At 35.0% G+C, this 17,005-nt stretch overlaps 1 protein-coding gene and 1 long non-coding RNA gene across 3 annotated transcripts in view; both read left to right on the top strand.

The window, feature by feature from the left end:
* The window catches only part of LOC149503077 (uncharacterized), a 193,578-nt gene that overhangs the window by 38,398 nt on the left and 138,175 nt on the right, over positions 1 to 17,005 (top strand). The window lies entirely within an intron of this gene.
* Positions 9,129 to 15,308, top strand: TfIIB (transcription factor IIB). Of its 2 annotated transcripts, none has more exons than XM_089740454.1 (5): positions 9,129 to 9,220; positions 9,420 to 9,530; positions 9,872 to 10,172; positions 10,898 to 11,254; positions 11,929 to 15,308. In XM_089740454.1, the coding sequence occupies exons 1-5, from the start codon at positions 9,138 to 9,140 to the stop codon at positions 12,088 to 12,090; spliced, it is 1,014 nt and encodes a 337-aa protein (XP_089596580.1). In that variant the 5' UTR covers positions 9,129 to 9,137; the 3' UTR covers positions 12,091 to 15,308. The 2 variants fall into 2 exon arrangements, with proteins under 2 accessions (XP_089596580.1, XP_089596581.1); XM_089740455.1 differs by having other exon boundaries at positions 9,183 to 9,318.

Here is a 17,005-nt window from a genome sequence, read left to right as displayed (position 1 = left end):
TGTATTCAAAATTTAATATTATTTCGTGTAAGTATATATTATATATGTGTGGGATGGTATGGTGAAATGTAATGGATATTTAGTTAAACAACAAAACCTTTTATTTTTTCAAAAAATACTATTCGTAACATCTTTATGTCAATTTGATGACTGTCATTTATATTTTCTTATTTTAAAATAAAATTAGTGTGCCAGTGTGAATTAACCAAAAAGTACCCATCTTCCCATTTATATATATATATATATATATACTCGTAGTAATAGTAAAGATTTCTGTAATTATGTATCAAGTGAATTTTAAATACCAACACAATGTTGTTGTACCAACATAAAATTATCCGGCGCTGCGCCACGTCCATCTTAAAAGAAGGTGTGACGACAACATTTCACGGTAGGCTGCGGTTTGACCGCACCCCTGACATTGCCAATGTCTGTGAGTAACTAGTTACCAAACATTAAATGAAATACACGGTCCGTTGCTTAGTCATCATAGATTGAATTGGACGTTCAGAAGACGAGCGTTTCTTTGCGATCTACAAATTAGTTTTTGTTCAGTTTTTTATTTTTTTATTGCATAGATCGGTGGACGAGCTCACAGCCTACCTGGTGTTAAGTGGTTACTGGAGCCCATAGACATCTACAACGTAAATGCGTCACCCATCTTGAGATATAAGTTCTAAGGTCTCAAGTTACAACGGCTGCCCCACCCTTCAAACCGAAACGCATTACTGCTTCACGGCAGATATAGGCGGGGTGGTGGTACCTACCCGCGTGGACTCACAAGTGGTCCTACTACCAGTTCTACAATGATAAGTGCGATGACAATCTATTATTAGGTCTTGATGCCCAAGGACATGTATCGCATATTAGCAATCGTGAGTATCACGCGTTACAGAATACTTACTATAGCTGTCCAGTCATTCAAACGGGAAAGCATGAGTTATCGGTCTTTTTTTCTTTTTTTTCCTACCTTTTCTAGTAACTTCGTCGGGTTATTCTAGGCTCACCGAGCTAGTAACTAGCTCTAATAACGAGCTAGTAGTTGCTAACACTGGCCTTAGCAAGAGCAGTGCATCGCAGAATCTACCACCGGATCGGAAATGCGACCCACTGAGAAGATCCGGCGAGAAATTTGTGTCGTCATCGTCGTCGTGGCTTAAAGGATAAGACGTCCGGTGCATTCGAGTTGAGCGATGCACCGGTGTTCGAATCTCAGGCGGGTACCAATTTTTCTAATGAAATATGTACTCAACAAATGTTCACGATTGACTTCCACGGTGAAGGAATAACATCGTGTAATAGAAATTAAACCCGCAAAATTATAATTTGCGTAATTACTGGTGGTAGGACCTCTTGTGAGACCGCGCGGGTAGGTACCACCGCCCTGCCTATTTCTGCCGTGAAGCAGTAATGCGTTTCGGTTTGAAGGGTGGGGCAGCCGTTGTAACTATACTTGAGGCCTTAGAACTTATATCCCTAACTTGTAGATGTCTATGGGCTCCAGTAACCACTTAACACAAGGTGGGCTGTCAGTTCGTCCACCCATCTAAGCAATAAAAAATAAATTAAAAAAAAAACTCAGTGGGCTGTGTCTGTGGGTTAATTTGCTCGTCGAACCCTTCGTCGCGAGCGACGGGTTCGTCGAGGACGATGACCAGTGGTTGTGGTACCTAAAAGCACCGTTTATGGATCGGGAGGATCCGTAACGACGTCACGACGTGTAATATTTTGACATAACACACTGTTTAAATCAAAAACTGTGAAGTAGACAACAAATATACACGTGCTCTGCAGCAATCAAAGTAATTATTTGCCCGATAAATGGTATTGTTTTATTTGTTGTATAGCTAGCTATCTTATAATATTTACTCGTGTCTGATTGTTTCTTTGTGAGCGCACGTGATAATAATCACGTATCGCCGACGTTAGCGATGTAATTCAATCGATTTTGATACTTACCTGTTTGTGTACAGAGTACATACTTTATTGTGTTAATCACGTTTATTGGCCTTACGTATTTATTTGTTCATAAAATTGCGAATTAATAAATTAAGAATAATATTCAAATTAACAATCTTTTAATTACAAACGTGAGCTGAGAATTCCAAGTAAGTTTGATAAGTTTTTCAATGAGACCGTTTATAAGGAAAATGTCGAGATTAATACGGTCATATTAAAGTTTTTATTTGGCTGTATCACGCAAAACTAATATTATCATGATTTACGAACGAATCTAATGTTACATACAATAAAAATATTAATATTACAAGTAAACCTACCAAAGGGAATATAATTGCGCAAAAAAGATCATAAAACGAAATAAACTATGCTACATTAATAATGTATTTTAATGTCTAATAAGATTGATGAACGTTTTAATAGCCAAGATGAGCAGACGTGCTCACGATCCTGGCGATGATAAGCGATTACCAGAGTCCATGGACGCAACCTCAAAAACCGCTTTGAAACTTGAAGTCAAATTCACAATTGCATTGTAGAATTAACGTTCCGGCCTTTTAACTTAGTCGTACCACAGTTCGCGTCAGGTCGATGAACCTAGGTGTATGAGAGCGCAATACTTTTTTATTTATTGCTTAGATGGGTGGACGAGTTCACAACCCACCTAGTGTTAAGTGGTTACTGGAGCCCATAGACATATACAACGTAAATGCGCCACCCACCTTGAGATATGAGTTCTAAGGTCTCAGTTTAGTTACAACGGCTGCTCCGCCCTTCAAACCGAAACGCGTTACTGCTTCACAGCTGAAATAGGCAGGGTGGTGGTACCGACCCATACGGACTCACAAGAGGTCCTACCACCAATAATTACGCAAATTATATTTCTGCGGGTATGATTTTTATTACACGATGTTATTTTCCTTCACCGTAGAGGTCAACCGTGAACATTTGTTGAATACGTATTTCATAAGAAAAATTGGTACCCGCCTGCGGGATTCGAACACCGTTGCGTTGCTAAATAGGAATGCATCGTAAGTTTTTACTTTGAAAAATTCGTGCCTATCTGCAGGACATGAACCTCGGCATCTCTAGACTGAATATAAGTAGTTACCGACATCCTAAAGATTGATTGCTGTGCGGTTAAGAGAGACACCCACAGACACAGTCCACTGAGTTTCTCGCGAGATCTTTTCAGTGGGTCGCGTTTCCGATCCGGTGGTAGATTCTGCGAAGCACTGCTCTTGCTAGGGCCAGTGTTAGCAGCACTCCGGTTTGAGCTCCGTGAGCTCTCTTACACGTATGGGCGAAGTTGAAATAGCCTCTCAAGGCTATCAGCATAAGTAGGAAATAAAAATAAAAATGAGAGACAGAACTAAGAAGCAGTAATACGTTTCGGTTTGAAGGGTGGGGCAGCCGTTGTAACTATACTTGAGACCTTAGAACTTATCTCAAGGTGGGTGGCGCATTAACGTTGTGGATGTCTATGGGCTCCAGTAACCACTTAACACCAGGTGGGCTGTGAGCTCGTCCACCCATCTAAGCAATAAAAAAAAAAGAACTCCACGAGACTTATTTAAAAAAAGACTTTAGTCGTTTAAAATTAAGTACGTTCAAACCAACGGTTAAGCGGGCTTTTTCAAAACAGTCAATAATGACACCGCACAGTGAATCATAATTGAAAAAATAATAATACTTGATCATGTATCTTGCGTACATCGAAGTCGATTGAAACACCAGCTATTATTCAAACACACGCCCGGAAGTACTTATCGAACGGAAATAGGTACTTTTACTGTCTTTTACCGTTCACGAATTGTTGGGTTGCGACACAGATGATAAGAAGTAATTAATTGTTTAATAGGTGCCCGCAATAGTCTGTATCGGAATTCTGTTGATTGTTTTGTTATCGCTTCTCGAGGAAATACGTGGGAAATACCGCTGAACTAAATGAAGGGAATTTAAAAAAAACCGTTTTTCGGCAATTACGTAAGTACCTATTGGTTTTTTGTGGTTATATTTTTTTACAATGCGATTGCTTAGCATCTAGCTGGTGGAGAGCATGAGCTTGTATTCCTCAAGATCAAAACAATTTGCACACTAAAAAGTTAATATAGCTATTGAAATTGAACTTATGAACGGTACTTTGGAAAAAGCACAGATGAAAAACAGGAAAAAAAAATTATATGACTCTTCTACGAAATAAGCCCAGAATATTATTTATCTTATAGTCTCGTGATAATTTTGTATTCAACAGTAATGACGTTAAGTTTTAAAAGTATTTATTCAGATTAGGCCAACTAGTAGCAAAGTCACTAGTTTGATAAGAATGAATCATTCGCTTTGACGACAACGCGTGAATAAAAGTAAAATACATTTAGTAACTTAACGATTTTTCTTTTTTTTCTGTTAAATCGGTTATACTTGTGCCTACTTCATTTTTTATTGCCTATTTTATTTATAGTCGTTTTAATGGAAAAAAAAAAAAAATTGCCATGTCTTTACTCCTTAGGATCCTTTATTAGTGGAATCAACTTTAAAAACGTTTTGATTTAACTAGTGTTCATCAATTGGTCTAATTTGGTTATAAGAAAAATATAAAATTTACCATTTGATGATGGTGATGATGATCAATAGCTTTATTTAGCTAATTTTACTTAGATAACATCAGCAATTCGTTAACAACTTAAAAATACGGCTAACAAGCAGAGGAGGAAAAGTTACTGAACTAATATTTATTCTCTGCCTATTTATATGTGTGTTTGCCCAACAATGGAACTTCGAATTTAATCATTGACAATTCCAGATTTAAAAAAAGGTAAACAGAAAAATAATTAGAAAAGAAAATTAGTAAAAACGATTCGGTATTTTTGAAAGAAAAAAAAATACGGACAATTCGTAATTACATATTTTAAGTTTGTTATTACACATGCTGAATTTAGTCACGAGAATCCGCTGGATGCGGGATGTGCAGGACCTGAGTTCAGCAGTGGACGGCTCTGAGCTGATGATGATTATATGAAAATGTATTTTATCTATGGTGGGTGTATTTATGGCAGACACTAGACACAGAGAGGGTGAAATCTTATTATAACCATATTAATTCTATACGGAAACTCACTTGCCCGGAAGAGACAGATATTGCTTGCTTATGCTGTCCGAAATCCTGACTGATTATAGGGTATATAAATATGTATATTCTTTATTAAGCCCATATATTTTACTTTTTAGATGTAGATAGATAGATATTCTAGATATTTCGATTATTGTCTACCAGGTGGTCAATTCGATAGTAAAAGGAAATATTATTGTATTTTACCATTAAATTAACTACTTGAACGCCTATTTATAAAATTAACACGGAATATCCTAGGACGTATTTACCGAAAGATAAATATGAACATGAGTGTTAGTTTAAGGAAACCAAATATTTGGTTTGATATATCCGGAATCCAATTCAGTGCAATCAATTGTAACTAATTAACGAGCTATTATTTGTATTTCCTATCATCGTCCACCATAAGCCCGGCGGGAAGATGCTATCCGTTCTAGGTTACTAGATGTGACATCAGTTTAACATCTGAATTGATAAGACGTCCGGTGCATTCGTTGTTGCGATGCACCGGTGTTCGAATCCCGCAGAATTTTTCGAATGAAATACGTACTTAACAAATGTTCACGATTGACTTCCACGGTGAAGGAATAACATCGTGTAATAAAAATCAAACCCGCAAAATTATAATTTGCGTAATTACTGGTGGTAGGACCTATTGTGAGTCCGCACGGGTAGGTACCACCGCCCTGCCTATTTCTGCCGTGAAGCAGTAATGCGTTTCGGTTTGAAGTGTGGGGTAGCCGTTGTAACTATACTGAGACCATAGAACTTATATCTCAAGGTGGGTGGCGCATTTACGTTGTAGATGTCTATGGGCTCCAGTAACCACTTAACATCAGGTGGGCTGTGAGCTCGTCCAACCATCTAAGCAATAAAAAAAATAAAAAAAATTGAGCACTCAACTTTAGATTTTAAGATTGGAGGCAACACTTACACTTAGAGTTTCTTATAGCACCATACGTGTAATGAGCTGGTTTATCCATAAACCTACCGATACACAGAGAAAAAAACAAAAATTCCAAATGTCAAATATTTTTATCAAAAAGAGAATTATCTTGCCCGAGGATCAAAGCGAGGCAAATACAGTAAAACTTATTACTACGGGCGGAAGTTTAAAGTTAATCACAATTAATATTTGGTTTTACCAATACAGTAATACTAGGTAACAATAGTATGTACTTAAAATTCGGACGTTGGATTTTTTTGTAAGAAGATTTGGGTCCGTGTTTTTTAATGTTTTATTTTAACACCTTTTTATAAATTTTATGTTTAAGTATTAATTTTAGTTATTAATGTTCACTCATTTGCTGTGTTAATGGTGGAAACTTGTTTTTAACCTATCTTTAATATTCTAACTGGACGCGTTGGACTTTTAGTTTCCCAAATAAATAAATAAAAATAACAATGCGTCTATTATAATTCACTGTCAAAGTTTACAATGAAAAATTCAGTAGATCACAAAATGATTAGTTTTTGTTATTAAGTATTTTTTTAATACCTCCTCGAACTGATAAAATGAACAAATTTTATTTCAACGACTTCATTTGGCAATGCGTTTCAGTAACACGTTTCATAAGAGTGAAATTGATAATAGCCCGCCAGATGGCAATGCCAGGCCGACAACGGCTGTCAAGGTTGCAACCGTTCCATGCAACTCCTTAAGAGGTCAAGCTTCAGGTGCATGCAATAAAGAGCGTTCTAACTTTCAATTTATTTAAATGTATTTTATTTTTTGCGTGCCTTTAATTAAAATTTTTGGCAAGCCTACCACAGCCTACTGTAGTAACTACATTAAATATTATTAAATATTCCAATTGTCTTTTATAACGATCACATTTTTAAATTGCTGCCTGCAAAAATGTAGATTATTGTGTAGTGTTTTTTTTTTTGTAATTTGGAAATTTAATTTTGTATTGAAAGGTCAACTTTTATAGTAAGGAAGCTTTTCGCCTTGCACGGAAATCGCTTTTTAGGGGTATTTAGGCGTATTTAAGGGGTAATGACAAACGACCTTTCCAATTTCACTAGGACAGGTGGCGAGCACGGGTTCAGCCAGGAGGGGTGGGATTTGCTTACAGCTGTCCAAGCGGCTCTAGAAAAAACCTAACAGATTAATGGTAGCTGCTTCGCGAATGCATCTACCACCGGATCGGAAGCTCACCCGGTGAGAAAAAACTGAGCAAGGTCAGGTGTATAGGTTAAGTTGCACGTCGGATTCTTTTGCCGAGTTCGACAGCTATTTGGTACAACTTTAACCTTTACCCTTTACATTTTACAACTTGACGAGTGAAATTTCCAAAAAAAAAGCTTAGTACAAAGCTTAGAATACAAAATAGTGCCAATTTTTTAAGTTTGCAACCACAACGGCTTAAGTGCACATGAATCAGTCAGTCAGGACAAGCAAAATAATATTTATGGATAAAAAATGTTGCCTTCACTTTTGCAATTTATTCCTACTCATCCCTAATTAGGGGTAAAGTATTTATAATGAAAGCATGCACGGGACCATCCTACTCGTTTGTGCTGCCAATTATTAGTGTAATTTGGTATCTGGTAAATAAGATAGTATTACAATATTATTGGATCGGGCACAAGTACGCTCATCGGCGGTGCATGTCCAGAGATCTTTTTTGGCACGTATCTTCTGACTGCGAAATGAACTCTCCTTCACCGTGCTTCACGAGCCCCATGACTTCATTCTTCAAACTAGCCTTATGGAGAGTACTTAGCGGTAAGCAACGACTTGGTTGTGGTTCTAACATTGCTGATGTCCATGAGCGACGTCAATAACTGACCACCAGGTGGCCTTATGCTCGTCCGTCTGCAAAAGCCATAAAAAATGCAAAGTTTATAGGTAATGAAAACTCTGATTCCGGTGGAGAGTAATATAGCGACATCTATCGGCCATGCCGTGAAAACCGGAGGCTTTTCTAATTGTTGTGTGAGCACCGGTATTTCCGGTATTGTTTAATGAGTGTATTGTTATAAAATTATGTATACATTTGGAAAAGTGCATAAATGTTGAGAAATGAATTAAAATAGCCAAACATAGTTCCTCGAGTTTTTTCAAAAAGTTCACATAAGTCTCAGTAAATTCCTTTTACTGGAACCTTTTTATTTTTCATTTCATATCGTTTCATTTCATTTAATTTTATTCAGTTTTATCCAGGCTGATGATACAATTCCAGAGAATTCAAATTCATTTCATTCCGCCCCATTTCATTTTTTATTTAGTTACCAAAATTTTAATTTTAATATAAAAATTACTTTGTGCATGTATGTATGTATTTAGTAATCATTTATGATTATTATACATTGACATAAGCTCGACGCTGGGTTCATAAGGGGGATCCCATCATTGGGATCGCAAGAGGATAATGATTGATTGCCATACTGAAAAAAAGATAAGAAGTCAGGTAGTTAAAAAACCGAGATAGGGAATTTAAATTACTTCGTATTTGCATAATTATTTCTAAAGAAGATAGAAATTTAATTAGATGTAATTAAAAAAATTATATCTAAGAGCACTCCGCGCTATCGCTATCGCGATTTATAACACCTACACAGAAATGAAGTTTCTATGTAAGCCCGAAAGTATTTTAAGATATTTGTGATATTAGGGGAAACGATAGTCCAAACAGCTTTTTTAGAAGAAATTATTTCATATGGGGTCCCACATAAAATAATTTGATACTTGAGAACTCCGGCCAATGGAGCCTTGCTCCACGCGAGACTGATCATATTAATTACAGAACTATATAATATCATGGACCTGTCTTTGATCATGCGTAATCTACTATTTCATACTGTTGAATATCCCTTGCATTTGAGAAACCAAGTTGGCATGGCAGCACTACTAGCAGTTAAACTAATAATTCCCTACATTAAATTTAGAACAACAACATTATTATCAAAGTAATTCACTAATAAAGTACGATACTTGGGGAAAAACTAGACACAAGCGCTGCTTCACATTAATAATGTTTACTCATTTTTGTGCATGATTTAATACCCTTTACTATGTCACATGCCTGTCAAGATCAAAGAATAAAACAAAACTGTGTTTATGGTATTCAAATTGACAACGACATTAAAAAAATATTTGGAGTATTGTCTATGTTTTCTGACCACCATGGCGAGTACATCGAGGTCTGTTTTTCTGTGTTATTTTATTTATATTAGCTTTAAACCGAGACTTAGTTCATTTATACAAAGCCGATAAGCAATACAATAGATATTCGTGATGAGTAAGTTGGTGATAGTACTTAAGTGGTGTTTAAAATCGCGTTAAAATAGCATACGATTTCTACTTGTTAGATTGTGAACCTACTTTTGTTTGTGTTTTTAGAATTGAGGCGAATAAAGTGGTTTGCTATGCTCACCCTGATGCGCCCCTTATCGAGGATTACAGAGCGGGTGATATGATATGTTCTGAATGCGGTTTGGTGGTCGGAGACAGGTAAGTTAGTACCTTTATTTGCGAAACAAAACGTTGGAACGCGCGCGCTATTCTACTGTCATGTCGTAACAACAACTTCAATAGAGACGCATTTGATTTCTATATTTCGAGGTCGGTATATAATCAATTTGTACTGTGAATATCATTCACATTAATGTAACGGGAATTCTTTAAGAATATTATGAAGTTCATGGAGGCTAAGTGAACTTTTTGAAGTAACAATATTTAATACACGAAACGCATTTTCCGAGCTTTGAAAAATTTTGGAGTTGATACATAAAAAGGACACAACAAACATTCTAAATTGCTACATTCTTAGTAAAAAAAATCTTACCTTGCAGAGTCATAGACGTCGGTTCGGAGTGGCGTACTTTTAGCAATGAGAAGTCTGGAGTAGATCCGTCTCGTGTTGGTGGTCCTGAAAACCCACTTTTATCTGGAGGTGATTTGTCAACTATCATTGGGCCAGGACGAGGAGATGCATCATTTGACAGCTTTGGAGTTTCCAAATATCAAAATAGAAGAAACATAAGCAGCACAGATAGAGCCTTAATCAATGCATTCCGAGAAATCAACACAATGGCGGATAGAATTAATCTTCCAAAAACTATTGTGGACAGAGCAAACAATCTTTTTAAACAGGTAAATTTAGTACTCTAGTATCCAAACATCCAAATATGCTACTCTTTTGTGCCATAAAATAGTACTATCCCGTGTTTCCCATAGCTGCCCTAAAAGCAACCAAGAGATTTAGCATTCTGTAGATATGGCATCATATTGAAATTGCCAACAAAAAAACTTGTTATTTTTTATGTATTGATCGTTTATTTCATTATTTTTATTATTTTATTTATGTTATGTACTGATTCTTGCATATTAATGTATATTGGATAAGTTAACACTTAAGGCATTCTCTGTTGGTTGATGCAGAAAAGAAAGTATGTGCATTGATTGTTATACTATATTTACTATGTATAAACTATGTATGTTTATTAGACAAACCTAGGATTACATAACGATATCTATATTTTAATACATACATACATAAGAGTATTATAATACATAAATATGAAAATGTTTCGCATCTCTTTTAAGATTAAGCACTTTTGAATGTGTTCTCTCTTTTAAGTTGGTGAATTCAAATGAATAGCATCTCAAATTATGAAGGTTTTTTTTTAATTCCAATACAATACCTATTTGGAAGTAGAAATATTCAAGACAATTCAATAGTCACACTAGAATTTGAAAGGATAACAAAAAAAAAAACCTCTAATAAAAGTAGAATTTAATTTTCTTAGGTAAAATTCCTACTAGGTTGAACGTAAAAAATATGATTTTTCATTGCATTGCATTCCATCATATTGCAGGTTCACAACGGTAAAAACTTGAAGGGTCGTGCCAATGATGCTATAGCTTCAGCTTGCCTCTACATTGCTTGTCGTCAAGAAGGTGTGCCTCGTACATTTAAAGAGATCTGTGCTGTCAGCAAGATAAGTAAAAAAGAAATAGGAAGGTGCTTCAAATTGATTCTGAAAGCACTGGAGACTTCAGTTGATCTCATTACAACAGCCGATTTTATGTCTCGGTTTTGTTCGAATTTGGGTCTGCCTAATTCAGTACAACGGGCAGCTACACATATCGCAAGGAAAGCTGGAGAGTTGGACATAGTGTCTGGAAGAAGTCCTATTTCAGTTGCTGCAGCTGCCATTTATATGGCTTCACAGGTATATTAATAAATCTATTACTATTCTACTATAACTTATTCATCATCATTGTCAGCTTAAGGAATTAATGACAATAATTTAATATTTAATTCAATTTGTAATTTACATTTTAATATCCTCAATATTGAAAATATGATTGCTTCATGTCATAAATGGGCAGGATTCCTACTGTAACTATGCAAATTTACATAATATTGTGTATTGAAGTCGTCGTGGCCCAAAGGTGCATTCGTATCTAGGGATGCACTGGTGTTCGAATCCCGCAGGCGGGTACCAATATTTCTATTGAAATACGTACCCAACAAGTGTTCACGATTGACTTCAACAGTGAAGGAATAACATCGTGTAATAAAAATAAAACCCGCATAATTATAATTTGCGTAATTACTGGTGGTAGGACCACTTGTGAGTGCGTTTCGGTGGGGTAGCCGTTGTAATTATACTGAGACCTTGGAACTAATATCTCAAGGTGGGTGGCGCATTTATGTTGTAGATGTTTATGGGTTCCAGTAACCACTTAATACCAGTTGGGCTGTGAGCTCGTCCACTCATCTAAGCAATAAAAAATATAAAAAAAATTATTTTTATCACGCATTGTACATTCCCTTCATTGTGGAAATCACTTGTGACCACACGTTTATATAGATATTATATACATTTAATTACTATTTCAGGCATCAGAAGACAAACGCAGTCAGAAAGAGATCGGCGATATTGCTGGTGTTGCGGACGTTACGATCCGACAGTCTTACAAATTGATGTATCCATCCGCAGCAAGACTGTTCCCTGAAGATTTCAAATTTGCAACTCCAATTGAATTCCTGCCACAGATGTAGACTACAGTTTTTTGTACTGTTAGAATTGCTTTAAAATGTATGTGAGCAGTCTGAAAAATCTTGTAAGTTTTCTTAATGTTATAGTTTGTTAATATGTCCTAACTGGATGACTCTTCTTGAGAAGAATTCTCATAAAGATATGCCCCCTTAAATAAGTATGTTATTCACATATTTTATACTGATCATTTAGAGCATTAATGATATTGTCATAATATGAATAATAATATGTCATGCTCATCCTTGTCTACTTTTTAATGAGGTAATTCAGTGTAATGATTACAGGAGTATTCATACCAATAATGAATCAGTTAAAAAGTGATACAGACACTATTCCAACATTGGCTGCAGAACTGCAAAGATACTTTCTGTACTTCGTTCAATACTGGAATTTTATTTAACAATAATAAACTAGATAACATTGGTGCTTTTGTACATTACGATATTTAGTTAGCAATGTCCTGACTACTGCTTTTTTACATAACTATTGATTAATTTTAAAGTGATATATAACTCAACTCACCATGCACTTTTGCAGCCCCCTTCATATTAGAAAACTATTATTTCTTCAATAAAATATAAGTAGTTTTTGTTTATTCTAAGGACTCAAACTTCATATAGAGGGCTGAACGGCTATTTGTTTTAAAGGACATTTCGCTTTATACCCGACATTTACCTATGTAATTAAAGATCCGTTTTATTTGGTATTGGCATCATCAACAATTCGATGTTTTTAATTCAACTTTAATTAAGTTTTCCCTATTCAAAAAGCTGAATAAGATTTTATGTTATTTTTTTTCCAAATTTGAAACGTTAAGTGGCTCTCCTGTAAAATTGCAAATATGTCGCTTAAACCACATAGCTTTTCACCTCTCGATCGTGTTTTCAAGCTTGTAAATTCAAAGAGCACAAGGTGTCATGAAAATTTGGAAAAAAATTAAGCTCATAACTTACCAACTTCAAATGTTCGTTATCTATGAGGCGAATGTCTATAAATTTTTTGGTTTACAAATAATACCGTTGCGTTATTTCGAATTTTGGAAATCGTTTATTAGTAATTGTGAATGCAAAAATGAGCATGTGATAAGTAAAGAATAGGGAAGCGTATATTATGTAGTGTGAATGTGGAATAGATGTAACGCCATTACCAGTTTAGGAGTTGAACTGGGTACAGATCGCACAAACATTTGATTGTACATTCTGTGGAAAATTAATACCAAGCATAGCTCAGAGAATAAGAAAATACAGATTACAATAGACCAACAAACGTAAAGTAATAACATGCGAGTGAACAATGGATGATCTTATCGCAAACTCCTTTCATGCAGTTCGCAGCCATAAAAAATGTCACAACTAAATAATAATATCATTAATAATTACTTACCCACAAAGTTGTAATTTTCGTAATTGATAATTTCTTCAAAAAATTTAATTTTCAATTACAGAAAGATAATTTTTTTTTTTTTGAAAACCAAGTACTTAGGCTATTGTTGATTTGGCTTTAAAGTAAAGAAAAATAATGTACCACTTTATTTTGTTCATTTAATGTACAAAATTGAGGGTAGCCAACAAAAGTTCCTTAGGATTGTGTGTAAGGCCAAGGTTTTGGGACATGAAACGGAATAAATACTATAATACTATAATTATACATATAATATAAAGTATTCTATTAATGTAAATGTATGATATTTTTAATCTTGTTATAATATCAAGGATGCCTGCGTATTATTGTTATCGATGTAAAACTAGTTTTTAAGAATATAAATTTCGATAGAAGTTTTTGAAGCGATGTTTTTGAAGACGGCACGTTTTGTTATTCCACTTGACAGGGTTAGTTAATATTTAGCTCTGTAAATTTTATACCCGTTTCCACTACGTCAGTTTCGCCGTCTCACAGGGCTGTGATCGGTTTCTGGCTGAACAATTTGAATCTGAAGTTTGGATCTAAAGAAAACAGTGCTTTGTAAGTTGATCGAATATTTTGTCACTGCGGAGTCGATCGGAACACCAAGCCGGCAATGGAACTTGAACAATTAAACACGTGTCAACGACCTCTCTATTTATGTTGATTTCATTAAAACTGCACCGTTCTCACTTCACTTAGCATACCGTCGTTGTCAAACCAAAATCTGCTATGTGCACCTTTTGAGATTTTTACTTTTTGACCTTTTTGTATAGTTGACAGCCCTATCTACCGTATAAAAAAAAACTGTTATCTATAGCTTTAAAATTTATCTGTAGCTTTCATTTGATAGTTCCTAAAAATTCACCTTCATATAAAACTTTTACGAAAATGTTTGTGAAAACTCGTTAATTCAAAATAGAGTTTTTGCACATAGCAGATTTTGGTTTGACAGCGACGATACACTACTTTGTAACTGCCGAATTCCTATCAGACCCTAATGGTTACTAGCGCCATTGCTTGGTCCTTTAAGCCTGTCACTTTGATCTTCATTACTTATCTCAATCATCCATACTCCGGGCTTCGTGCTGTACCGAGACGTCGGACCACAATGATATTTTCCGTTATTAAAAATTAAAGTTAGTCCTCAGGAAGTGAACTGACCAGCAATGGGCAGAATACAGCAATGGAATAGTTTAGTGTCATGTAACAATAGTAGTATATTGATCATATTTTTTTCTTCTATGGAGCTTAGAACATATTTCTGTTACTTCAATTTCGCCGGGACGATCAAACAGATTCAGAAACAAAATTATTTCATTATTATGGCGTACTTATCGCTACTCAGATGGGGTCTTATCTGATTCCGCGCGAAATTTAAATTTAATCGTGTTCCAAAAAAAGATTAGTTTTTTTTTTAATTCGGTGATATTTTTTTAATCAATCTTGTTAGCAATCACGAATTAAACTACTGCATGTATCACAGACAATTATTTGAACTTTTTTTTTCATTTAGTCATCTCCGGAATTTTATTCATGTTTATTGACGGCTGTAACTTTGACATTTCTCGTTTCTAAGTTTACTACTTTAATGACAAATGACTTGAGATTTAAATGAGTTGAAAAAGGAAAATTTATCTGTTGACGAACGAAAAGAGGTTTGTTTCTGCTTCGTAAACACGAAACGTTTGCTTGTAAGGTAAAGTTTTACTTTGTGATTTTTCTTTATAGCTTAAGGCGACGACGTATTAATAAACTTAATGTAAACGTTTTTTTTTTTTGTAAAAATACCAATAAAGTATGTTTAATTTAAGCATAACGTTTGTTTTATTGCCGAAATGTTTTTTTTTGTACAACCAAATCGAGAACAAGTTATTCGTCAAAATTTTTTTTGTAGGTCTGTTAAATTCGTATACAAGGAAACTAACTAGTTACAAATACCTTTTTTTTTTAAATATCTAGTAATTGAAGTCAATTACACCTAGGATTTTTATAAGCTAAGTTGGTACGTGAACTGTATTAGATTAGGGAGCAATATACAATAGGCAGCACCTGTAACATTGAAGAAAGGGCATAATTGTCGTGGACGGTGTCCTGCAGTGGATTGTAGTTCATCTGCTTAATGAGGCCATAAAATGAGAGGCAGCAGCCAAGCAAGCGGTCCAACTGTGTGCTTAATTCGAGGTTTTTAACGTTCTCGATAGCGTAAAAGTTTAGCATTTAAATCGACGCAGCGTCACGGCTGCCATTGGATATAAGATCGAAATATCGATTGCTTTATTTTGTGTCTCCCGTAAACAACTCAATCTTATAACCGCTACCCGATAACAAGTCATTAAAACGTAAATTTCTAGAGAACCCAGCTCAAGTGCCTTAGCAGAAACGTGTCTGCATTACACGTTCAATTATCGTTTACATCCACAAAGCCTTGAGATCGATGTTAGAAGAAATGAGTTATGAAGTAGGTATATCCTTTCGTTATTTGCTTTTTATTGTTGCCAATGATCTTACATCCCATCCCACCTGATGACTTGTGGGACGACACTCAATTACTTAGAAATGGAACGCCTAAATGTTATGCCCCAGAGATAAGAACATTTTAGGTTCCTGTGTACGTATTTATTAATAAATTGCTTAAAAATACACAGTTGTTTACAAACACAACGGGCATCTTACTTACCAAGCCGGGGACGAATACGATGCGATAAAGTTTAATGAGTAATATTACCAATATTTTCGAGCATAAAGAAAGTTTGTTGCCGTAACATTTTTGACCGAAGCCGCGGGGTGCATTTTCAGAGAGATAGTTAGGTTAAATATGTGGGGACTTTAATTGTTTTGTTTTATAAATGCAACTATTGCTTTCTTCCTCCTAATTAACAAGTTTGACGTTCGACATCCCTTTAGGAATACAACAGAAGGTTTAAGAGGATTTAATAATAATTTAGAGGTATACACAGAGATTACCGGATTAGAGCTTCTAAAATACGCATAGACGAGAATTTCACGAAAGATGCGTAAACATGTTTTGCAACTTAATATCTTGTTTGTCGCTTGATTTCAAGGAGATAATCCTATAGTTTCCTTTATGTTTTCAAAATATATAGTTGTAAATCTCAAACAAACAAATCCTAACAACTGTATTTATTATCTGCTCATTTTTATGACGGTAAGTAAGATTCCCTGAACAAAAATTAATGACAATATAGATTAAATCGTCTAAATGACATATTATGTACATACATATAAATACTAAGGTTTTAAATAAGTCAATGTACACTAATATCCATGATTGTAATAAAATAAAAATAATCAATCGTCTTCGCTAAGGATTATCGTTTGCCGTTTTTATTAAAAGAAAATTAAAAGAAAAACGTTGATTTGCATTATGTAAACCCATCATTAAATTATTTTACGAACAGGTGGCAGAATATTATATTGTGCATCCTATTTTTGCAACGAGGCAGTCATGTGTTCCGGTTTTAAGGTCCGGATAACTTTAGTGCACTTGATCCA

This window comes from Bombyx mandarina, chromosome 04 (assembly GCF_030267445.1).
Source record: "Bombyx mandarina strain Sakado chromosome 04, ASM3026744v2".
Classification (NCBI taxonomy): Eukaryota; Metazoa; Arthropoda; class Insecta; order Lepidoptera; family Bombycidae; genus Bombyx; species Bombyx mandarina.
Note: the sequence above shows the minus strand (reverse complement) of the source record. Positions and strands in the feature narration are given on the sequence as shown.